The sequence below is a fragment of the Nicotiana tabacum genome, chromosome 6 (assembly GCF_000715075.1).
Source record: "Nicotiana tabacum cultivar K326 chromosome 6, ASM71507v2, whole genome shotgun sequence".
In the NCBI taxonomy this organism is placed as follows: Eukaryota; Viridiplantae; Streptophyta; class Magnoliopsida; order Solanales; family Solanaceae; genus Nicotiana; species Nicotiana tabacum.
Genome location: NC_134085.1, coordinates 197,131,666 through 197,156,921, shown reverse-complemented (window position 1 = coordinate 197,156,921; position 25,256 = coordinate 197,131,666). Strand labels below are relative to the sequence as shown.

At 36.5% G+C, this 25,256-nt stretch overlaps 5 protein-coding genes across 6 annotated transcripts; 1 reads left to right on the top strand and 4 right to left on the bottom strand.

The window, feature by feature from the left end:
- Nucleotides 1–11,658: 11,658 nt before the first annotated feature.
- Nucleotides 11,659–12,348, bottom strand: LOC142182274 (uncharacterized). Its single transcript, XM_075256443.1, has one exon. It carries the CDS (start codon nt 12,346–12,348, stop codon nt 11,659–11,661), a length of 690 nt encoding a protein of 229 aa, XP_075112544.1.
- Nucleotides 12,349–12,930: 582 nt separating this feature from the next.
- On the bottom strand, nt 12,931–13,404 carry LOC142182273 (secreted RxLR effector protein 78-like). Its single transcript, XM_075256442.1, has one exon. It carries the CDS (start codon nt 13,402–13,404, stop codon nt 12,931–12,933), a length of 474 nt encoding a protein of 157 aa, XP_075112543.1.
- Nucleotides 13,405–13,461: 57 nt separating this feature from the next.
- Nucleotides 13,462–13,911, bottom strand: LOC142182272 (uncharacterized). The gene has a single exon (XM_075256440.1). The coding sequence runs from the start codon at nt 13,909–13,911 to the stop codon at nt 13,462–13,464; it is 450 nt and encodes a 149-aa protein (XP_075112541.1).
- A 45-nt stretch (nt 13,912–13,956) lies between these two features.
- Nucleotides 13,957–14,601, bottom strand: LOC142182271 (uncharacterized). The gene has a single exon (XM_075256439.1). It carries the CDS (start codon nt 14,599–14,601, stop codon nt 13,957–13,959), a length of 645 nt encoding a protein of 214 aa, XP_075112540.1.
- A 4,878-nt stretch (nt 14,602–19,479) lies between these two features.
- On the top strand, nt 19,480–25,101 carry LOC107832193 (periodic tryptophan protein 2). 2 transcript variants are annotated; one of them, XM_016660005.2, is made up of 8 exons: nt 19,480–20,923; nt 21,447–21,698; nt 21,817–21,909; nt 22,097–22,468; nt 23,238–23,582; nt 23,820–24,047; nt 24,142–24,340; nt 24,575–25,101. In XM_016660005.2, the coding sequence occupies exons 1-7, from the start codon at nt 19,694–19,696 to the stop codon at nt 24,310–24,312; spliced, it is 2,691 nt and encodes an 896-aa protein (XP_016515491.2). In that variant the 5' UTR covers nt 19,480–19,693; the 3' UTR covers nt 24,313–24,340; nt 24,575–25,101. The 2 variants fall into 2 exon arrangements, with proteins under 2 accessions (XP_016515491.2, XP_016515492.2); XM_016660006.2 differs by having other exon boundaries at nt 24,486–25,101.
- Nucleotides 25,102–25,256: the final 155 nt, after the last annotated feature.

The following is a 25,256-nucleotide window of genomic DNA, read 5'->3' as shown; positions in this document are numbered from 1 at the left end:
ATTCGAGGGCGGATGAACCCAAAATATCCTATTCGAGGGCGGATGAACCCAAAATATCCTATTTGAGGGCGGATGAACCCAAAATATCCTATTTTGAGGGCGGATGAACCCAAAATATCCTATTCGAGGGCGGATGAACCCAAAATATCCTATTCGAGGGTGGATGAACCCAAAATATCCTATTCGAGGGCGGATGAACCCAAAATATCCTATTTTGAGGGCGGATGAACCCAAAATATCCTATTTTGAGGGCGGATGAACCCAAAATATCCTATTTTGAGGGCGGATGAACCCAATTTCTTCAACTTAAATGTAAAAACTGAAATGTATTCCTCTGCTATATGGGTGGGCTCCCAACTTCAAAACTTGAAATTTAAATCCCCATTCTGTTCTTCAGGGGGCTCCTGACCTCAACAACTTTCTTAAATATTAACACCTCCATTCTCCAGGCGGGCTCCTGACTTTAACAATTTCTTAAATTTTAACACCGCCATTCTCCAGGCGGGCTCCTGACTTTTCCAACTCTAATACTTTAAAAATAAATCAAGCTCCTTTCGAGATTTGGAGAAAGATTCATCGGACTAAGATTTGATATCTCAGGAGAAAATTTCATCGGACTAGGACTTTTATCCTAGGAGGAAAACGTAAAGATCAAAGGTTTGAGAAACTTACCTTGGTAATTTCTTATTTTCTTTTCTTTTTCCCTTGCGCTGCTTTGTTCCTGTTTCAACTCTCAAGCAAAGAAAATTTTATCAGTTTTTTTTCTAAAAAAAAATGGTGGCCGATTTGTGGCCTTGCTGGGGATGATTTTCTCCTTTAACAGCTCACGTTGTCTTTCCCCGAGACTGCCGGGGATAACACTGCTGGGGAATTATTTACTTACTTGTTGGGGAATGATATCATTGGGGAGTCTCATTTCTTCCCCTTTTCTCCAAAGCTACTTCCTTCAAAAAAATTCTCTCTCAACATTGCTGGGGATAAAATGTTATCAACCGGGGATAACACTATTGAGGATAACACTGCTGGGAGATTTTGATTCCTTCAAAACTAGTGTTTCACTCTTCTGAAGGCTGCTGGGAATGATACTGGCCTTTTGCTTTTTCCGAGCATAAGTTTCATCCTTTTGTTCTGTCCGCTGGGGAACAACTTCCTTTATTAAAACTTGTTATGCTGGGGGTAAAACTGGTTCAAAGACCACTTCCCTTGAGACTGGTGCTATCTTTATTCTTCCCCGAATGGGTATCTGACTTCCAGAAAATTTTCTAAATGAAAGGAAAATTTTCTGCCCCAGTTTGACAATCTCCCTTGTGGCATGCCTTTCCGCCATCAATGCCATTTCCTTTTAAGATTTGACTGTGGTGGTTGGTTGTGATACTCCTACTGGGGATGGCTTTTCCCTTTCTCCTTCCCTGCTCTGCATTCCAAAAACTTGTTGGAGATGATATTATTTGCTGGGAATGGTCCCTTTCTGCTGGGGATATCCCTCTTCTTTTGTGGCATAGTTCGGAAACTGTCATTTTTCCGACCTTTTAGTCTCGTATGAATTTCCCAAATCATGCCCATTGCTCTTCTTGATTTGTCCACGGGCCTTGGCCTTGAGGTTTATAACCTTTGATTTCGGCAAGGATATCCCTCTTGACACTCGTCAATCCTTTTGTCAATTCCCTTTTGCTGGGGGATATCTTTCTTGACACTGGCCTCGCGCTTGTTCCTTGCTGACTATACCACTTGGATGTACTAGTCAGATCTCATCTTGTATAATTGGAAAGCTGATGGCATATTTTGAAGTCATTTCTCACTTGTTCTGACCAAACAGACTCTACTGGGGAATTTTCTATGAAAGGGAAAAGATAAAAGGGAACAGAATAAAAAGACAAAGGAAAAAGATTACTCTTTAACAAAAGAAACTATAAATGAAAATCTATCAAACGCAGATACCGACTCTAATGGTCATGACATGCACATGTGGCCTATCATCCGCCGTCAATCGTCTTTCAAAATCTTCATTTGGCGATTCACCGTCTGATTCTCAATCTTATTCGACTTGTAGTGCCCGAAGGGTTTTCACTATCAAGCCTCTCTCACTTTGGTTTTTCTCTCAGCTTTCATCGCATTATGGTGCCCGCGAAGGTTTTCACCGATAAGACTCTCTCATTTATATCACTTTCCAGTTGGGGATTTGGAGTGTTGCCGATATGACTCTTTCTGCTGGGGATTAGAGTCCTTTCTGCTGTGGATCAGAGTGTTATGTTCACCGGTAAGACTCTCATTTGTCTGACTTGGCATCTTTTGAAGACTGATCAGAAGGTCTTTCTTTGGATCGTAATGTGGGTTTTTGGATAGGCTAGAAATAAAAGGGTATTAAAGGCTCAAAAACAAAATAATTTGGGGTTCACAATTACAACCTTCGGAACCATATTTGCAAGCGCAACTCTTGCCCCAGAGTCTATCTTAGGGATTTTTATTTTTGTTATATTATTTTACACTATGCACATTATGCGCATTATGCACCCTATGACCGAGCCGTGAGGCGCCTACGTATCCTCCTTGAGGAATCAGGTCAAACGTAGTTCCCAATTCCTCTGTTTTCTTCTGACTTTCTTTTGTTTTTGTTATCATTTTTTTTTTCTTTTTTTCTTTTATCGTTTTCTTTTCCCTTTTTTTTTCTTTTTTTTTCTTTTTCTTTCACATTTGTGTTTCTAACCTTTACTACTGATTCCGAACGAGGGATATGAAAGAAACAAATAAGGCTCAAAGGGTTAACAAAGGATAAATTATTTAGATAGCAGAATAAAATGCCTTCGTCATTCCAGTCTTCAAAACATGCCAAGTGCAAACAACATAATTTAAACAAAGACTTGTAACCTCTTCTGATGGTGCTGGACTTGAAAATTATATTCACACATTTGCCTTTTCATTTGTCATCTCTAAAGTGCTGCTGGCCAACACTCTCACTCTCATTATCATGAAAGGCGAATCTTGCTTTTAACGGCTTTCTTTGTGTTTTACTTGCCCTAGTTCCGTATGACTCGAGCTCCGAATAATCTCAAACCGTCCTTATTTCCTTTAAATGTTCTGATCACCTTTCCGGGGTTTTATGATTAACTATTAGGATTAGGCCCAAACTATGTGCGCATGTCATGTCACTAGAATCGGCGCTGAACAAAATGATAAAAGAACTAAACGAAAGAGGACTGGAAATAATAAAAGACCGGATTTTGCATTAGACTACCGGTGAAATGGTTTGAATAACAAAACAAACAAACAAACCAGAATAAAATCCTAAAACAACCTGGACAAAACTTAAACAAACCGCTATGACAAAATGGAAAGATAAGAAAGTTTGACGCAAGACAATATCCGAATTACAACCCTAATAATCCGGAGAACAGAAATAACAACAAAATAAACCATCAAAAGCTTCTCTCTTGCTAACCAAGGAACGAAGCGCCCTCCCAATTATCGAACCTGGTATCTTAGCCACTGAGTTTTGCATCAATACTGCCAAGACAATTACCAGCTTCAACAGCATCAACCTCCGTCAACAAGTTCTTGATAGGGTTCGAGTGCTCTATGTCACTGTTAGTGATCACAATCCGCCCTTTTTGGATCATTTTTTCTACTTCCCTTTTCAGATTACAACAGCTCTCAATGTTGTGCCCTCTGACATTGGAATGGTATGCGCATCGTGCTGCCAGATCAAAGTTTCTTGCACGTGGATCTGAAGTATATGCGGGGAGCGGCTCAATCAGGCCAACATGCCTTAGCCTTTCAAACAGACTTGCATAAGATACTCCGATAGGGGTGAGAGCATTTCCTCGTTTCAGCAACCTCTCATTCCTAAATGCTTGATTGGGCCGGAAACCTGATCCAGGGGGCTTCCGGTAGGCTTGTGAGGGTGGATAGGCCTTTTGTGGAACTGGGTATTTGGAAAGTGAAGCATGTCTTTGGGAGTCTCGTTGAGAGAAGTAGCGTTGGGGAGGGGAGTAGCGTTGACGAGTGATGGAGCTACTCGGGTAGCTAGGAAAGCTGTCATAAGTGGGTTGGGATGGAGAGTATGGGGGATCTTCCGTTATGGTGTTGGGTGCTGGGGTAAGGACAGAGTTCAAGAAGCTTGGGGGTGGCGGGGGTGGTGCTTTCTCAGTCATCCATGCCTGATACATATCTGCCACATATTGTCTCAGCATTTTCACTTCTTCTACCAACTCGTTGTTCCGTTCAACCAGTTGTTATCAGTCATCAGTACCGACCCACTCGGTTCTGCGGTTCTGTGTCATTGTCCTTTGAGTTTGCTTTGCAGGGAGGAGTCACCACAACCAACCACTTTTCTATATATGAACACAGCAAAGTGAAGCCATCACGTTAGTGTTAGGGCATTTGACAGATAATCATATATAAGAGATACAGTGCACCTAAGCAGTTAGACCGTTCTATCACGCATTCATGTGCGTCGATCCGGCTTCTTGTAATTGTGCCCCTTTGAAAATCTCCCACACTTTCCTTTATTTTTCTTTTTTCTTTTTTCTTTTTTTTCCAATGGTGGTCGAATCTTATGGAGATTGCATACGTATCATGACCCGTATGAATCAGACCTTGCGTAGTTCAGACAAAAATGAAAGGTAACAACAGTGAAACATTTTTTTTTTTATCAATTTTCATAATAAAACAAACTAGGTTTCAAAGGTTTAAAGATGACTTACAAACTCGAAAATCAAACAACCCACATATTCTAATCAAAAGATTTACAAACTCAAAAACAAAAGGCCAGCTTCCTTTCTCCGTTTGACAAATGCAACCGAACGGTTATTTTTGCAAATGTGGCCCTTTCCAAATCTCACATGAATTTTGAGGCCGGGGAGGATTATTTTATGACACTTTACAAACTTGTTCGTTCTTTTACGAAAATAGCCTTTCGATAACTGAAAGATACTCTAAGGCTATTTCGGCAAGAACGGTTTAAGACACTGACCAAAAGCCCCAAACGGTATTCTCCTGACCGCTGACTCTTTGTTTTTTTTTTGTTTTTTTTTTCAAATTACAATAAAACCTGGTGTTGCAAACACGGCCCTTCAGCGCCTCGGGGACGAAGATTTTTAAGGCTGTGTGGGTCAACTGGACCAAATCTAAAACAATGACCCAAAGGTGGCTGTTTATGCAAAGTCAGCCCTCCGGCGTCCCTTTCGCGGATTTTTTTGGAAGAAATTAAAAGAAAATATTTTTATTTTTGTTTTTATTTTATTTTTATTATTATTATTTTTTTAAAAAATAATTAGAACGACTTTCTAAAGACATCAATAATGGAAAATATTTTTGAATTTTTTTCTTGAAAATTGGGGGTCTAAAAAAAACTTTTCTAGAAAGAAAATAAAGAAAAATACTTTTTGGATTTATATATATATATATTGCAACAAATAATAAAACCACTTTCAACGCAAGACTCTTTTTATTTTCATTTTTGGCATTTTTATAAACAAATAAATATATAAAAATCATTTTAAAAACAAGACTCTTTTTTCATTTTCATTTTTCATGGCAAACTATTTTTCTTTTTCTTTTTCTTTTTTTTTCATTTTGAAAACAAGACAAAGTGAAGATTTTTTTTCAACAAAATGACCAACCTATTCTTCAACCTAAAAATAAAAGACTCTTTTCTATTTTTTTCTTTTGCTTTTTTGAGTGAAACAATCTATTTAAAAAAAATATTTTTCTTTTTTTTTCATTTTTCCCAAAATTTCGGCAGAATTTCGCCAGTATTTGGACATTATTATTTTTTCAAAACAAAAGAGTAACCCTATACAGTGCTATTTTCCTTTCTTTCTCTTTTTTTCTTTTTTTTTTTCTTTAATTTTTTCTCAATATTCAAAAACCGGTCATCATGTAAGTCTAAAGCAAATAAATGCACAAGCAGTGAGTAGGATGCATCAGGATGGTCTTTTCTGTTTTGGGTTGCTATTCCTAGACGGACTCAACCCCTGTGTTGAGTCCCTAAGTCAAAAAATGCACATGATGCAGATAAGCGTTCCTACTAGGGATCCTGCATGAAGTTGAGTTATTCTAGGTTCAGAACCTGGGTGTTTGTTCTAGACCTGGCTTACCCGAGCGGACAGCTCGAGCCGAGGGGGAGGCAGCAATCCGAGAATACAGAAGCTTCGCCTGCTTTGCAACTTATCCAAACCTCGTTCTAAATTGGGATTTGACACTATACAGAAAAGAAGTCGTACGAAGTACACCCTTCTCCATGATTTAGAAGACTCAGAGAAGAGATGGGTTTCGGCACAGTTTATATATAGTTCACAAAATATCAAAGCGGTAAAAGTAGTTATTTAGCATATTATGCACAGATCATGGAACAAAATCAGATAAAATCAAATATAACAATTTATCTAAGCTCGAATTTCTAACCCTGAACCAGTGGTTCTGAGTATTTATCCCCAGTAGAGTTGCCAGAGCTGTCACACCTCCTTTTTCCGCCCCCGCGAGGGGTGAAGGAGTTTTTTCCATTTAAAGGACAATCGAAACGGGATTTGTTTGTTTATTTCAGAGTCGTCACTTGGGAGATTTAGGGTGTCCCAAGTCACCAATTTAATCCTGAATCAAGGAAAATATTCGACTTTCCAAATGAAGTCTGCGAACCAGAAATTCTAAGTAAGGAATTCTGTTGACCCGAGGGAAGGTGTTAGGCACCCCCGAATCCCGTGGTTCTAGCACGGTCGCTTAAACTGTTGTAATGGCTAAAATATCTGATTTTAATACATGTTCAAAAAACTATAGTGCAATTTTAACTTTTAACCGCTTTTATTGTTATTATTATTTTTATAGTTTTACGGAGAATTGCAACATTGTGAAAACGTATTTCAAACCACGTCACAGTCAATGTACCCGTGGTTATCGACACCTTTTGACTCCGTTGAGATTTGGATTTGGGTTTCATAAATGCACACCCATATTTAAGAAAATAATTTGTTAAAGACGCGACTAGCGTATTGTTGATTTGGGAAAGGCCGTAAAATTTTACTAGACGGCCAACTCCGATGTTCTAAATAATTAATACAAACATTTGTGAGGGTCTCGCAATCTTTATATTTTACTAGGCGAGGCTCATCTCATTTATTTTTAAATGGACAAATCTTAAAGCGACTACATTTTTCTATTAAAATTAGTCTCTAAAATAAAGAAAGAAAATCCTAATTAATTACGAGCTTTTTTTTATTTATTTATTTAAGAAATCATGGCGTACTAATTGCTAGATTAATACAAATATTGATGAAAAAGAATTTTACTAAAAATTCAAAATTATAAATAAAAATAAAAATTCGACAACTAATATTCAAAAGAATCAAATATAGCTAGATTAAAACTCGCATTGTTATAAAAAAACTATTGAGATTAATTATTCACAACCATTTGAAACTAGATTTAACCATAATTACTAATGCTTATTAGAAAGTTTATTAAACTTAAACGTTCTTCTAATCTTGTTTGAACTCAAATCGTGCCTTAATGCCTAATTCACGAAATTCAGTTTAAATTCATACCTTAGCTAAATTTAGCTACTTGTTTACGATTAACCTACTGTTGATAATCTTAAAACCTTCATAACTAGTGAATTAACCCGTTTTGCCAAACTGATTCATTAAAGACTAACTTATGTAATTTTCTCTTATTCCAATTATTATTCAGTAATACATGAAATAACCTAAATACAATCAATAAAAGGAACAAAGAAAAGCGACAATAAAACTTCAAAATTCAATTCTTCATATGTATTCATGCTTCCACATTATTAGCTTGCAATAGCTAGTGTTGCAGTCGTGTACCTGATATTGGAAGCAAAAGAAAAGGGAGATCAGCAGAAATTCAGTAGCATACAACAACAGCAACACCCAACAACCAGCAATGAGAAACCAGTGACGAATTTTAAAACTCAAGATAAAAATCCAGAAACACCAACAACAACCAACGGACAGAAGCTAAGGGAATCTTTTCAGAGTTGAAAGACTAATTAATATTCAACCCTTAATTTCTGAATCCGTATATCAGAATATTTAAATTGTATATCAGGTGTATACTATTCTTCTTTTGAATTTCCAGAATGTTTTTATTTTTATTTTTGGAGTCTTAGTATTTTCGGAATTTTTCTCTCTATCTTTTTTCTTCTTTCTGTTTTTTTTCTCTCTCTATCTTCTTTCTGTATCTTTTTTCTCTCTGTCCTCCTCTTTTTTTCTTTTTTCTTCTCCTATCCCCCCCTTAAAAATCTGATCAAGTCTCTCTATTTATCTCACATCCCAAACCCTTTAATCAATTAATAAAACAACCACTTTCTCCTACCAAACCCACTACTGCATAAAAAATACAATTATTATTTATTTAAACAACTTTTCTTGAGCCCCGCAATCCCACTATGTCTTGTTCCACATGCTTATATTAAATAAATACATTATCCCCCCCCATTATGTCTTGTCCTTCATGCTTGATTAAACAAATACATTATTCTAATCCTAATTGACCGAGCACTCAAAATAAATAATTGTTCAGAATTTTAATTCCAAAATACCCCTCTAACCTTACTGAAATTAACATTTTACCCCTGAACGTACTGCGAATTACCGAACTACCCCCATCAGCTATAACCAATTCACCTAATCAATTTTAACCAAAATACAGCAAATATGACCAATTTCTAAACAATTTTCAACAACAAATTCAAACTAAATGATGAACAACAAAGAAACAACTAAAATTATTTTGATTGAACAATATTTTTTTTTAACAACAAACAAACCTACTTTTAAATTCAACAACAACAACAAACAAGTATATTCAGATTTCTAAATTCAATAATCATTTGAACTTAAAATTAAATCTAACAACATTACAACCAACAATTTCTATATTAAACTAAACAAGATCATGAAACAAACTGAAGAAATAATCATAAATGATAAACAACAAACAAGAAAATGAACCAAACTTATACTAATTTCAAATCTGAAAATATCAAAAAAATTACGGACGAAATAAAACTTAAAACAATTGACCGTAAATGAACAACGACGAACTCGAATGAACTTAAACGAAACCAATGAAACCTTGACATAAACGGACTCGAAGAAGGAATCAGCGGACAACAGCAGTCGAGGTGAAAGATGAAGAAGATGCAGCAGCGACGAAGCGAAATAGAAGCAGCAACAGCTGGAGGTAGCTGAAGAAGACGCAACAGCGACGAGCTTGCAGCTCGTCCATGGTCAGCAGCGATGGAGGAGAAGAAACAGCAGCAGCACGAGCTGAAGAAGACGCAGCAGCGGCGAACCGCTGGAGGCAGCGGGAAGCAGAAACAGTCGAGGTTTGCTTGGTCGACGACGCGTGAAGATGAGGCAGCAGTATTGAAGCAGTGGCAGCCATGGGTGTCGAGCTCAAGCTCGAGCTTGACGAAGAAGATGAAGCAACAGACATGGATGTCGAACTCAAGCTCGACGACGATGGGTTCTTGTGCTGTTGGTGGTCGAAGACGAAGCAGTGGGGATGGGGTTTGGTTTCGAACCAGCAGCTCGACGAGGAAGATGAAGAGAGCAGCAGCTGATGTTCAAGGTTTTGACTAGTTTTGGCTAACGGGAAGAAGCATGAGCAACGATGGCCATGGTTTTTGCCATTTCTTGGTCCAACGACGATTGTGTTTGTGTGGTCGTTTTGGAGGTGAACAACAGCGTGGGGGGGCAGCAGCTATGGTGGTTGCTCGTGTGGAAGGGGAGGCATCCGGACAGCCATGGATGGCTTGTTTGGAGCTTGAAGAAGAAAGAAAGAAAAAGAGGGGGGGGGGGGTGGCGGATGGGTAGTGTTTTAGGTTTTGGTTTTTTAGGATTTTTTAAGTTTGTTTTTGTGAAAATGTAAGATAGGGGGGTGTTGGATCTTTGGGTTATGGAGCGGACCGGGTCGACCCGTGTCGAGATGGACCGGGTCATGGGGAAGGTTGGGTATTTTTTGGGCATGTGGCTTGAATTTGAAGAAGAGCCCAATTCCGAGTTTCTTTATATTTTTTGCTCTCTTTTCTTCTTTTATTTTTCTTAAAACTAAATTCTAAAAATCCTTAAATTATTTATAGAACTAAATTAAGTTATAAAAGCGCAAATTAACTTCCCAATAACAATTAACGCGTAATTAAGTAATAATTAAGCATAAAATTGTACATTTGGACATTAAATGCTAAAAATGCAAAAGATGCCTATTTTTGTAATTTTCAATTTTTGTAAAACAAACTTAATTACTAACAATTGTAGAATTAAATCCTACATGTAAAATGCGACATATTTTTGTATTTTTTTATTAATTTAACAAATAAACATGCACAGACAAATACAAATAATTATCCAAAAATACCACAAAAATTCAAAAATTGCACACCAAAGAAAATTGTTTTATTTTGAATTTTTTGGGAGTAATTCTTTCATAGGGCAAAAATCACGTGCTTACATTTGTTTGCACCTCTTTAAACTTACTTTTTTTCTTGAATCTGTTTTGAAACTTTTCATCGAATAGTCTAATTTTGTTGACAACTATCTATAATTTTGCCAACATATTTTTTTGGCCTGACGGGCGGCACATTACCTAGTACCGCCCACCAGCAACGGAAGCTACTTGATTCTCTCCCAAGATCGTAGAAGCTTTGATACCAATTTGAAGGAAAATATTTTATTTATAAATCTCTGAAAGCTTTCTACAATTCTCACAAATCTCCACACACAAAATAAACTACTAATATCCCTATTTATAATACTACGAAACCTATTTAACTAGAAAATGGGAAAGCCTATTCCTATATTAATTCTGACTACAAATTTTATTTAGACATGAATTAAATAAACTAAATCCTAAATAACTAAGATTTCCTACTACAATTTTGAATTAGTTTTTCAATACATACAACGGGTGATTTACATATGATACAATCGTCATCTTTGCATTATGGCTTTTTTAAATATAAAAAATAATTGAAATCTATTTTAAATGCATCCAAATTTCATAATCAACACCTCCACGCTATTCCTAACAAGACCAAACAACACCCAGTTGGTTAACAGTGCAAAAGTTACTGATAATACATTTTTATTTTCTTAAAAGAACTACTAATAACAATAACTACACCCAAAAGGAAAATAAAAGGGATAATTTCACATAAGCACAGCTAGGGGTGTTCAAACCGAATCGGAAAACCGCACCAAATCGAAAAACCAAACCAAACCGATTAAAAAACTCGATTAGGCTTGGTTTGACTTGATTTGGTATTGAGTAAAAAAATCGAACCAAACCGACATATAAATATATAAATTTTATTTATATATTTAAGACTTTATAGTGAATTTTCTTTAGAAAACGTAGAAATATTTGGGATCCTTTCATGTATTAACCTTGAAAGTGTAAATTAACGAAAGATTACTGTTAGATGACTAAGAAAATAACTATCACGTATTACTAAAAAATTCTCCCATTAGAATATTTTAATAGATCATATGTTTGTCAATTTTTTTCATATTTACTAAACATATATTCACTTATCAAAATTTTATCTATAATTTTAACAAAGTAAATCAAAACCCTTACATATGATCCTGCTTTCCTATACTTCACCCCTCCCCATTTTTCTATTATTTACACATTTCCTACCTATTGCAACAGATACCAGTCTAGGCTATGTAGGATTTTCTCTGTATGCCTACTACTTCGACAATGCAGCTCTTGTATTATCTTCTTGCATATTAACTCCCACCCTTTTGTCTTAGCTTGGAAAGTTCGAGCATTCCTTTCTTGCCACACATAGTACACTGTTGTTGCTAATACCATTTTATATAGCTCAACTGTTGTTGTTTTCCTCTTAGTCCACTTCTCAACCCATCTTAGTTCCTCATCCCATCCATTTACTGATCTTTTAATCCCTTGCCATGCTAATAGTGTGCTCCATATTGCATTTGCATATGAGCATTCAAAGAACAAATGTTGTATGGTTTCATTAGCTTGCTTGCATAGAACACATTCTTGATCCACTTGTACTCCCCAACTCTGTAGTCTATCTCTTGTGTATAATTTGCCATGTGCTGCCATAGTTAGAACAAAAGTCCACCTGGGGCATCCTGTGTTGTGACAAACGACTCTTCTCCAGCTGACTTTGTCAAATCTTCCTCGCAGTCTGTGGTATATGTCTTTTATCGAACAGTTGTTCATCTTCATGATATCATCATAGCTGAATCCTGCCTTCATAAATGTCTCATTTGCTTTAATGATCTTACTTACTATCCAGGATATTTGTTTCAGTTGAATTTCCCATATGTGTCTATCTTTGATATAGTAACTGTGCATCCATTGTATCCACAACTTCTTTCTTTTCTTTGCAAAGATTCCAGTATTGTTTACATATGGCAGCTTTGTTCCAGATGGTTATGTTCATAATGTTAAATCCCCCAGCTGACTTGGTAGACAGACTTTCTCCCATGCCAATAGAGCCTTCTTTGAAATACTGCCTTCTTCATTCCACAAGAAACTTCTACAGATTGCTTCAATTAGCTTTGTGATTTTTTTAGGGAGCACAAAGATTTGTGCCCAGTAGGTTTGGATAGAGAATAGAACACTCTTTATCAGTTGAATCCTTCCATCATAGGATAGAAATTTGGCAGTCCATGAAGTGATTCTGCCCATTATTTTATCAATTAGAGGTTGGCATTGTACTATGGATATTCTTTTTGAGCTTAGTGGGGCACCTAGGTATCTTACTGGCAGGTCCCCTCTCTAAATTCCTAGAAATTCTAGGATTTCCTCCTGTGCATCTTGTGAGACCCCTCCAAAGAATATAGAACTCTTGTTTTTGTTAATCACCAGACCTGTAGCTTTTGAGAACTCCATAAAACAATGGAACAGTAGTTTAACTGATCCTATATCACCCATTCAAAACAATAAAAAATCATCAGCAAAACCAAGTTGCAAAATTTGCATCTTTGCACACTTGGGATGATAGTTGAAGTCTGGGTTTTGATTCAGTGTCTTTAAGCTCCTTGTTAAGTATTCCATTGCCATCACAAACAGGAATGGAGACATTGGGTCCCCGTGCCTCAACCCCTTCTTGGCTTCAAAAGGCTTTGTCAGAGCTCCATTGATCATAACTGTATATGTAACAATTTCCATACAAGCCATGATCCATATCATAAATTGGTCTGGAAAGGCCAAAGCATTCAACACCTGTTCCATGAAAGGCCATTCAATTGAGTCATAAGCTTTTTGCATATCCAATTTCATCATACATCTAGGTGATACCCCTTTCCTTCCATATCCTTTCAATAGTTCATGGCTCAGGATAATGTTATCAGTAATTACTCTACCAGACACAAATACAGACTGTGTATTGTCAATCAGTGTATCCATAACTCCTTGCAACCTCGTAGTTAATGCCTTGGAGATGACTTTGTATAATACAATGCATCATGAGATAGGTCTGTATTCTTTAACATTAGCAGGGTTCCTGACTTTAGAGACTAAAGTAATTGCAGTACAATTGACAGGTCTATACATATGAGCTATTTCAAAGAATTCCATTACAACCTGTGTTATATCCTCTCCTACAATTTGCCAGGATTTCTTAAAGAACACAACCTTAAACCCATCATAGCCTGGGGCTTTTAGGTCACTAATATCTTTCAGTTCTTCCCATACTTCTTCCTTGGTTACTGACTTGATAAGCTGAAGCTGTTGATCCCTATTTAACTTTGCACCCAGTTTCATGACATTTGGGTTGATAACTAGAATACTTTTAGCTCTTGACCCCAGTAACTTCTTGTAGTACCCTAATATTTTTGCTTCTATATCATCCTCCATTACAAGCTGAGTTCCCACATCATTTGTTAGACTCTGGATTCCATTCAAATGGCTCATATTCTTTATTTGTGCAAAGAAATAGGCTGAGTTTGAATCCCTAGCTTACCATTGTACTCTGGATCTTTGTTTGTATATACTCTCTTCAATCTTTCCCCATTTTTCTAGTTCACACTTCAATGCTTTCTCTTTTTCAATTAGCTCTTTATTCTGTAGTCTAGAGCTCATTTCCTCTTGCACCAACTGCAGCTTCTTCCTAATCTCCTTTATCCTTTCATCAACCCATTTATAGTGCTGCATGTTTATTCTTTTGATTGCCTCCTTTGTACTTTTAAGATTGTTCCATACTGCATGCATTATCCCTTTTGTACTCCTTTCTTTCCAACCTATCTCAATTTGTTGCATGAATTGTGAGTGATCAACAATGAAATTGAAAAATCTGAATAGCCTGTTCTTCTTTCCTTGTGCCTGAGTGATCACTAACTTCAGTGGTGAATGGTCAGATACTAGTGGCTCTAGCACCTGCACTTTCATATTTGGCATTGTCATTATCCAGTTGGCATTCACAAGCCCCCTGTCTATCCTACTATAAGTATGATGGTTAGTCCATGTGTAACTCCTTCCCACATATTGTAATTCATTCATCCCTGTGTCACTCATATACTCCTTGAAGTCTTTTGTTTCAATCTCTTGTACCTCAGATCCATATTGTCTATCTTGTGGGTGTAAAACAGCATTATAATCCCCCATAGCTAGCCAAGGACCTTACTGAATACTATGAATCTGTCTCATCTTGCTCCATAGCTTCAATCTGTCTTTAATAGTATGTAGGCCATATATTGCTGAAAAGCCAAATGTGACTGCTTTTGAAATAAGTCTGATTTGACCATGTATCAATTGTTCATCTACTTCCACTGGTTCAAATGTATATATCCTAGGGTCCCAAATTACCCATATTCTACTCTTATGACTTGTACTAGTATTAGATGCCCATTTCCATCCAGGTGCAATCTTTTTGATCACCTCATTTGTTTTGTGCTCTTTTACTCTGTGATCCACTAATGCTATGACTGCTTTATTATTCCCTTTTATAAACTCTTTTACCTCCTTTTGCTTATATGTTTTATTCAACCCCCTAACATTTCATGTTATCACACTCATACAGGTATAAAATAAGGATGATGATACAGTTCCTGCACCTCTGGTCTCCTCATTTGCATTTTGCTTGTACCTGGCTCATCATGTGTTTGGTCCTTTGCCAAGCTTTGTAATCCCTTACTCCCAGCTAGTTCATGCTCCTCAAGCTATTTAGCCTTAGCTGCCCTAGTTGTTGATTTTCCAAGGACTGTTATCCACCCCTCATCCTTTTTTGTGCATCTTTGTCTTTTGATTCTGGCTCTGACTGTTGAGTAGGCTCAGTTATTTTCTGTTGTTCATTCACCTTCTTTTCATTTCCACCATCTCTATCTGTTCTGAGCCAGACTTGCTTGCCTTTGATCACCTTCCTCTGTTGAATCATCCTTTGTGATTGTGCTGTTTTAATCTCAGCACAATCATGTCCTATTTTCAAACACTTTGTGCAGTATTTTGGCTCCCAGTCATAAGTAACTTCCTGTAGGATTAACCTCCCCGTAGGGTCTTGTAGCTTCACAGACCTAGGTAGAGGTTTAGTGATATCCATTTCAATTAGCATTCTTGCATAAGAAATCCTAATTGAGCCAATAGTGCATTCATCAGCATACACCGGATTCCCCAATGTACTACCGATCTTGCTTAATGCTTTCATACTCCAACAATTGATAGGTGGGTTAGGGAATCTCACCCACAAGGGAATAGTTTTCAGAACTTTGTCTTGTACATTGAACTCTTCTGACCATGCTTTCATGATTATAGGCTTGTTGTTGAATATGTGAGGTCCAGAATATAATACCTGGTCTCTTTCCTCCAAATTGCTAAATCTTATCACAAAATAACCTTCATTATGGTAATAGATTTGTGGCTTAACTGAAAATTTACCCACTGAGCTCAGGAATCTATCCATTGCTCCAATAGTAGGCATTTCCCCAATTACATACAGGACAATAACAGATCTTCATTTCTCAGTTTCTTGTTCAATATCTTCAATTTCTAATTTCGCTATTTTCTCGCTGTTTTGGACTACCGGATCTATGAATTGTAAATTCATACCTTTCATGGCCAATTTTTTACCTACCACCACATTTGCCCAGGACTGATTCCTCTGTTCATTCTTTGTCTCACCATTTTCCCCACTTTTAACAGTACCTGAGCTGCATGGTACTGTTCCATTTTTTATCTGCTTCATTCCTCGTGTTTGAGCTTTCTCGTTACCAGATCCACCACCTACAGCTTGCACAACTACAGGTGTAACAACAACTTCCTTCGATTTGCCTTTATCTATAGATGGATCTGCTTCCTCCTTGCTCAGCTCACTCTACATGCTCCTAGGAGTACAATTTCCAGTTGGTTCTTCAATTCGTATCCCTTTTTGTGACACAAATAATTCTAATACTGCATTCCTCGCTTCTGTTGATCGCTGGTCGTTGATTGAGATCTTCGTCTGGTTTTTCTTAGGTCTGCCTCTCCCTCTCCTGGCTTCCAAGCGCATGTTAGTTAGGCCACGTTAACGTGCGCCGAGAGAGAATCTTATTTTTTTCCATATTTACTAAATATATATTCACTTATCAAAACTTTATCTATGATTTTAACAAAGTAAGATTGAAATAATATTCATGTAACAAAAAAAACCTGAAAACCCGAAAAAGCCGACAAAATCGAACCAATCCAAACCGATATAATTGGTTTGATTTGGTTTTGATAAAAACCAAACCAACCCGGTCCATGTACACCCCTAAGTACAGCCTACATAGGTGCTCTTCATTCGCGTAGCTATCATTTTAAGTTTTCATCCGTATAACCAATGAAGCCCTCTAACATCATTGTCTGACTAACATTATCGCCTGACATCAATCTCATAATGATCTCTTTCCCTTTTTTTCTTTTTTCTATTTCTCCTATTTGTTTTTTTTCTCTTCCAGATTAATGTGACTATCTGACAAAAAGTCAAGTCATCACGTGGTTTTAAATCCTTACTTTTTCCCCCTCTCTTTGCCTTATTTTTGTCCGAAATTTACCAAAAAAAGGAGTATATTGTCATTATATATATACACACAATTGTACATTGGAATGCAATGTAAATACATTATTATATTTCTTCTTCTTGATACTTTCTCTAATTCCTTTGCGAAATGCCGAAATATTGTTATATATCCTACAGATTTGACACATTTATGCCGAGACTTCAACCTGAGAATCTCACTTTGCACCCACAATTTTTGTATAACATGCACTTTCTGTGTTTCAAATTGAATGTTCATTTTTCAATTCCTTTTTACTGTATTTCAAAAGATGTCACTTTCTAAAAGGTAACTATCGAAATATATATATATATAATCCTTCAAAAAATTACATGGGATCCAATTCTACTCTTTTTCTCCAATTTGTTCTTAGAGAAAAATACTTTCTACACAATTGTACATTGGAATGCAATTTAAATACATTATTATATGCTCGTATATTACCATGAATTACACACACACACACACACACACACACACATATATATATATATATATATATATATATATATATATATATATATATACAATATATATAATACATATGTATGAGTATACAACATATGCACTGAATGTACATAAATTCAACATGCATATTTTACACTAGAAAAAAACTTTCCAACCATCATTAAACCTTTATTTCAACACAAAATTTACCATATAAAAAAGTGTCAAACTTTCATGAAGACCTCTTATACAATAATACTGTATATACACCCTTATATATTGAAAAAATATAATTATACATCATTATACGCAAATCTACACACTTATACCTATTTTATACATAATTACACAATATTTGTATAGGTGTGTATAAATACCAGTTATACCGTATATGCACTGAAAAATACCTTATGTCCATCACTACACCTCTGTTTAACACCAATATTATCAAAAAGAACAAGAAAAAAGAAGAAGAAGAACCAATCAGCTTAAGATAGGTCTAGATGAATCCCAAATTCTTAAATTTTGTCTCACCCGATCAATAATACTATTATTAGTCAATACCCATCTGGATTGAAGTACCAATTCACAATGAAAACTTCCAGATCTGAAAAGTTTAGCTTCACCAATGGCGGAATTATGATTTTTGGGACTTATATTTCGATACCAAATGCTCACAGTAAGAGACTCAGAGATTTATCAATCAAAATTACTTAAATCATTAATGAGTCAAATGTTTTCTTCCTCAACCCTTTCAAACGAACAACTAACTTCATATTCTTCATCTTACTCTAGACTTTCATCTTTTTGCATTAGAAAAGTTTGAGAGAATTAAAAAAAGTTAAGGAAAATTAGATCTGGAAATTGGAGAGGAGAAAAGATAGGATGAAAGATTTAAAAATTATAGAAGATATAAGATAAATATGGGAGATAGATAAAAAAAAATATAGAGGATAGAAGATGATGGCCTGTAGATAATGAAGAGGCACATGAAGAGAGAGCATTTTGGGCGTGTAGGGAAAAAGAAAACTAGGTTAGTGATTGAAATCTTTCCTTCAAATTCTATACAAAATGGGCTATATCGGGTAAACTTTAAAAGCATGTCATTTTTTATTATGGTGTGAAGTCATGTGTATTTTCTTGTAATTTAGATAGTTGTTGCTACCATTTCATTATGGAGTTGAAGGTATTAGAGTATGTATAGTCATGAATTTTCTTTTTGCGAAAATAATAGAACAACAGATGCAGATGGTACTAGAATATGTATTTAGTTTGAAAACTTCCTACTCTAAATTAAGCCACATTTTGTCTTAGTACAACAATCAGTGGGCATTTGGCTCTCAATTGTAAGCTTTGTCAGTGTCTCTTCTAGATTCTTCTCTCCTCCTCCAAAAGATTTTTTTTTTTCATAATATGAATTAAGTACTAAATATGTCTACTTTCTCTTGACCAAATTTATATTTTAGTAGTACTCACATAATTGGTGTAAGTTTGAATCTCACATTCTCATTTTTTCTTTTCCCTTCCCTTTATATATATATATATATATATATATATATATATATATGCAAATTACTATTTCCATGGTTTTAAAATTGGTACCCCTTTATCATTAGACATGTTAGCACTTCTCCAAATGAAGGTAAAATTTTATTCCTGTATGACGTTTACACTAAATAGATATTTGTCTCTCATATACATATTTATTGATTGACCATAGTGATCATACTAAGTGATATACATTCTACTAATATTAATTTTAAATGCTAAAATTAAATTATAGTATAATTTAGTGTAAACATCCGAATGGTTGGGCTATTTTGTAGTATTTGATGGTGTACATAAGGCTGTAAAATAATATATATATATATATATATATATATATATATATATATATTAAATTATTTTATATTAATTAATTTGGTGTAAGTATTGTGTGCGTATAAATATTTAACAAACGAAAATGGGCAAAGTTTTTTGAAAAGGAAAAAAACATAGAAAATGGCAAAGCTGTAACATGTCAAGTGTCAACCATTTAAAAATTGGCTTTGACCGCAAAAGGAAAAAACCGAACCTGCAGTTTCGATTTAGGGTTTATGAAACGCCCGTCGTCCTAACTAGGGGTTTAACAACGCCGGTAATCTAGGGTTTGAGCTTCTCTGTGCCACTGCTGTCTTCATCAATTCCTACTTCACTTCCTCATCTCTCTCTACTATACTCATCCCCTCTTATTATAAGCCATGAATTACAGGTTCCAGAACCTTCTCGGAGCTCCTTACAGAGGCGGCAATGCCGTTGTAGTGAACAATACACTTCTAATTTCCCCCGTCGGTAACCGTGTCTCTGTCACTGACCTTGTCAAATCCGAAACCATTACGTTGCCCTCACAGTCCTCCACCAATCTCCGCCGCCTCGCCGCCTCACCTGACGGCGTATTTCTCCTCGCTATCGACGAAAGCAACCGTTGCCTCTTCATCAACCTCCGCCGCCGCGCTGTCCTTCACCGCATTACATTCAAGCATCCCGTTGCGGCTGCTAAGTTTAGCCCCGACGGACAGCTCATCGCCGTTGCTGCCGGTAAGCTCCTGCAAATTTGGCGCTCGCCTGGTTTTAGAAAAGAGTTCTTTCCGTTTGAGTTGATTAGGACATTCTCCGATTGTAATGATAAAATCACGTCGCTCGATTGGAGCCCTGATTCTGATTACGTGCTGGCCGGGTCTAAAGACCTAACTGTGAGGCTCTTTTGTTTGAAAAAATCAGTTAAATATAATAAGCCGTTTCTATTTTTAGGCCATAGGGATGTGATTATAGGTGCTTTCTTTGGAACTGATAAGAAAACTAATAAGGTTTGTAGAGTTTATACCGTATCCCGGGATGGTGCCATTTTTAGCTGGGGCTGCAGTGAAATTGATGGAAATGGAAATTTTGATGAACCAGTAGAGGTTATTTCAGAGCCAGAATCACCAGGTACACCAGACCAAGTGCAAGGGAATAATGTAGAAGCTGATAGTGGTGGAACGGTTAAAAAAAGGAAGAATTTTGATGGGAAAGATGGTGATACATTGGATGTAGAAGATAGATTTCAGTTGCACAGACTGAAATGGGAGTTGATAAAGAAAGACTTCTTCATGCAAGCACCAGCAAAGTTAACGGCTTGTGATTATCATAGGGGTCTTGATATGATCGTTGTTGGTTTTTCTAATGGGGTCTTTGGTTTATATCAAATGCCTGATTTCGTGTGCATTCACTTGTTGTCCATCTCGAGAGAGAAGATTACCACGGCTGTTTTTAATGATCTCGGGAATTGGTTGACTTTCGGATGTGCAAGGCTTGGACAGTTGCTTGTATGGGAGTGGAAATCAGAGAGTTACATACTGAAGCACCAGGGGCACTATTTTGATGTAAACTGCCTTGCATATTCACCAGATTCTCAGCTCTTGGCCACAGGAGCAGATGATAACAAAATTAAGGTAAAGGGATTTAGAGGTGCTTTTATGTGTGAAAATGATTGTTTAGCTTATGCGCTATCAATGGTAGCGTAATTAGTTTATGCAAGTTATGTAAAAAGTTTCAGAAGTAGTAGTCACGGCGTTTGAGGCAAAACTTGAAGTTAGCATTTATTTTAGTTTGCTAGGGACGCCATAGTTATAAGCTCATGTAGTATTTCAATCCATCAAACTACTGAAGCAACCATTTCTTTCAGGTTATATTTTTGAATTGTTTATATAGGAGGACTTTGTATGTATTGTAGATTGCTAGAACCTAATGATTCCCTCTTTTTTCTACCTAATAATTCCCAGTTTTCTCCATCTTCAGTTTCACTTAACATTTTTGAATTGTTTATATAGGAGGACTTTGTATGTATTGTAGATTGCTAGAACCTAATGATTCCCTCTTTTTTTCTACCTAATAATTCCCACTTTTCTCCTTCTTCAGTTTCACTTAACATTAGTCTACACTAAAGCTGAAATATTCACTGTCTACGCTTTGCAGGTCTGGACTGTTTCATCGGGTTTCTGCTTTGTAACATTCTCTGAGCACACAAATGCAGTTACTGCACTTCATTTCATGGCTAGCAACCATTGTCTATTAAGTGCCTCTTTGGATGGGACAGTTCGCGCGTGGGATCTATTCAGATATAGAAACTTCAGAACTTTTACTACCCCTACATCTAAGCAATTTGTTTCTTTAGCTTCTGATCAGAGTGGTGAAGTGATATGTGCTGGAACCCTTGACTCATTTGAGGTACTACGGTTCTGATTGTGTTGATCATGCATTGTACCATTATTTGTTTTTAATAATTATAATATTATCTTCTGTTTTGCTATTGATGCAAATATATTATCTTTGGTTTTCTTCTTAGATCTTTGTCTGGTCAATGAAGACGGGCAGATTGCTAGATGTTCTTAGCGGTCATGAGGGTCCTGTTCATGGGCTAATGTTTTCTCCTTCTAATGTGAGTATTTTTCTAATTCAAGATTCAGGAAATATTTCCTTATAAATAAAAAAGAATATTTAGGTCAGGTTATGTCCCTATTTTCATTCCTCTACGCTGTCATTGACAATATTTTGCTTATGCGCCATAAATCAATATAGTCCAATAATTTTGTAGAGCGTGATTAACCTTTTCTGGTTTTCCATAGGCTATTTTGGCATCCTCGTCATGGGACAAAACTGTTCGCTTGTGGGACGTTTTTGAAGGAAAAGGAGCAGTTGAAACATTTCCTCACACTCATGATGTCCTCACAGCTGTTTATCGTCCTGATGGAAAGCAGCTGGCATGTAGCACCCTGGATGGACATATTCATTTCTGGGATCCAATTGAGGGTCTGCTGATGTACACAATTGAAGGCCGAAGGGATATTGCAGGTGGACGTCTCATGACTGATCGTAGATCAGCAGCTAACTCAACTTCTGGAAAGTGCTTCACAACCTTGTGTTATTCTGCTGATGGGAGCTATATATTAGCTGGTGGAAATAGCAAATACATTTGTATGTATGATGTTGCTGATCAGGTGTGTGGTTTCTTTCGATGTTACATATTATTGCTTAGGGAAGCTGGTATTAAATATATTGCATGATCTTTTGAATTAATGTATTCTATCTTAGCTAATAATTTATTTTTTTAAAAACCCAATAAAACAATTTTATAATTGCCTTCGCTTACTTCCCAAAATAGGGATATGGCAACTATTGTGTAAGATGTGCTCAAATTGAATTAAGTTTGATTTGGTAGTGGGTTAGTGTCTTCTTCATCTCTTAAGTAGGTTTGTTCTATTGTTGAGTTTGAACTGAAAAGCTTGTAGGTTCATTGATTATATGTTGCTATTTATGTGTACTTATTGTTTTTGTAAAACTTACCCTAGTTTATAGATTGCTTAAGTGATTTCCAAAGTCAGTGTTGTCACGTGAATTGGGATATATAGAATAAAAAGATACAGGTACAAACAGACCTCTTACACACTACCCTCCCCAGACCCCACGGGGTGGGATCTGGGTATGTTGTTGTTGTTGTAGGTACAAACAGACCTCTGAAATACAAAAGCTTATGGGCAATCATTATGTTCTGATTGTTGATAGTTGTGAAAACCCATGGTGTTAATAATTTTATACCTATGTTAGTGATTAGAGATGGATAAAATCTTTCCCAAATTACTTTTCTCGATTGGTATCTCTTGTTTCATGCTGATATGAGATTTTTGTGTCATGATCCTGTAAAAATTCTTCTCTTGCTTTTGAGTGCACCATTGCTTGACTGGGAAAGAAAAACCTATTACCTTGCAGGTGTTGCTGCGTCGCTTCCAGATAACCCACAATCTTTCCTTGGATGGGGTTCTGGACATTTTGAACTCCAAAAACATGACAGAGAGTGGTCCGCTCAATCTAATTGATGATGATAATAGTGATACTGAAGAAGGCATTGATAAGCAAGTGAGAAATAAATTGGCATATGACTTGCCTGGGTCAATGCCCAACCATGGAAGACCAGTTATTCGTACAAAATGCCTGAGAATTTCCCCGACTGGCAGGAGTTGGGCAGCTGCAACTACGGAAGGGGTCTTGATTTATTCTATGGATGAGTCTTTTATCTTTGACCCCACTGATCTGGACATAGATGTTACTCCAGAAGTAAGTCTTCATATAAAATAACGTTCTGAAACCCTTATTAACAAAAAAAGAAAGAAAAGTTCTGAAACCATCAGGAGATGTTCATAGACTGAGATTGAAGGAAATGACATCCAAATTTATTGTATCTTGACTTTCAAAAACAAAAACATCATGTAGATTGGATGAATGACTCTTCAACCATGGCATCCGTGCATAGACACATTTCCATAACACTTATGTATGTACTTTGCTTTACAGGCCGTTGATGCAGCACTAAAAGAAAATCAGACTAGTCGAGCATTGATTCTTAGCTTACGTTTAAATGAAGACGGTTTGATTAAGAAGTGCATTATTGGTGTCGGTCCTGCAGATATACCAGCCGTAGCTTCCTCAGTCCCTGTTAAATATATTCAGAGATTAGTCGAGGCATTGGCATATCTGCTGGAGAACTCCCCGCACTTGGAGTTCATTCTCAGATGGTGTCAGGTTTCTTATCAAATGCTACACCTCTTTGTTCTTCCTTACCCTGACAGGGATTTTATGTATCTGTCAGTTTTTAATCCTTTTGCATGTCTGGTAGGAACTTTGCAAAATCCATGGCCATTCTATTCAGCAGAATTCCAGAAACTTGCTTCCTGCTCTAAAATCGTTGCAGAAGGCAATTACTAGGTTGCATCAAGATTTGGCTGATACATGTTCCTCTAATGAATATTTGCTTCGATATTTGTGCTCTGCAAGTGATGCGAAGTGACAGTTCTCTTTGCCTTGTTGGCTCTTTGGTATGCTCCTTCTAGGATTTCTGCTTTTGTTTGTCAACTAGTATATGACTGATGAAAGACTACAGTTTTAGAAACTTAAATCTTGACAATGCTCACTAGTTTCAGGATATTTCAATAGCTTACATATTATTTGCCCCCTTTCCAGTCAATTGGCCAATCTTCTTGATGCTTCCTGTAGCTTTTCAATTGGTGTCATTGGGACCACTGTGAACATGTTCTGGCCACGTATTGCAGGATTAATATGGAAATTCGGTTGTAACAATTTTATCATGCTTCCAAGAGTTAAGCGACATGAAGTCAACTGGTTCCGTACTATCGTCTTATACTGGAGACAGATTCATGTACTTGAGACAGTAATTGGGGCTTGCAATTCTTCAGCATTCATCAGCTATCGCAAAACCAAGCTTCAGACAGTCAAGATTACTCAACCGGGAGCAATTCATTGGACCGAGCTGGTAAGAGCATTACTTCTGTCCATGTCTTAAAAGATGGTCTGTGTTATTACCGGCTTGTCGGCAGTAGGCTAATATTTACATGTCATTTTTGGGCTTGTATTTTGTATGTCGATTTTGGTTTTGGTTTAGATGTGGAAGTTTTTGTTTTAAGTTTAGGATGTGGAACGAGTCACTGTATACTAGATTAGGAGGCTTCGTGAAATGCCTAAGTTAATCCTAATGTTATTTATCCATTTTCTTTAATGAACTAAAGCAATCTCACTTCTTCAAGGCAAATTACATCTACAATTCATTCTCTTCTGGAAAGGTCTAACGCCTATTAATTTGATGTTGATTCCAAATATGGGGTCTATATGTCATCATTGCCTTTTTCTTGGAAACAATTGACTCAATCATCATGTGGAAAATGATTGTAATAGTAACTACAAGGGCGACCATGGATATTCGAAAACCGACTAAAC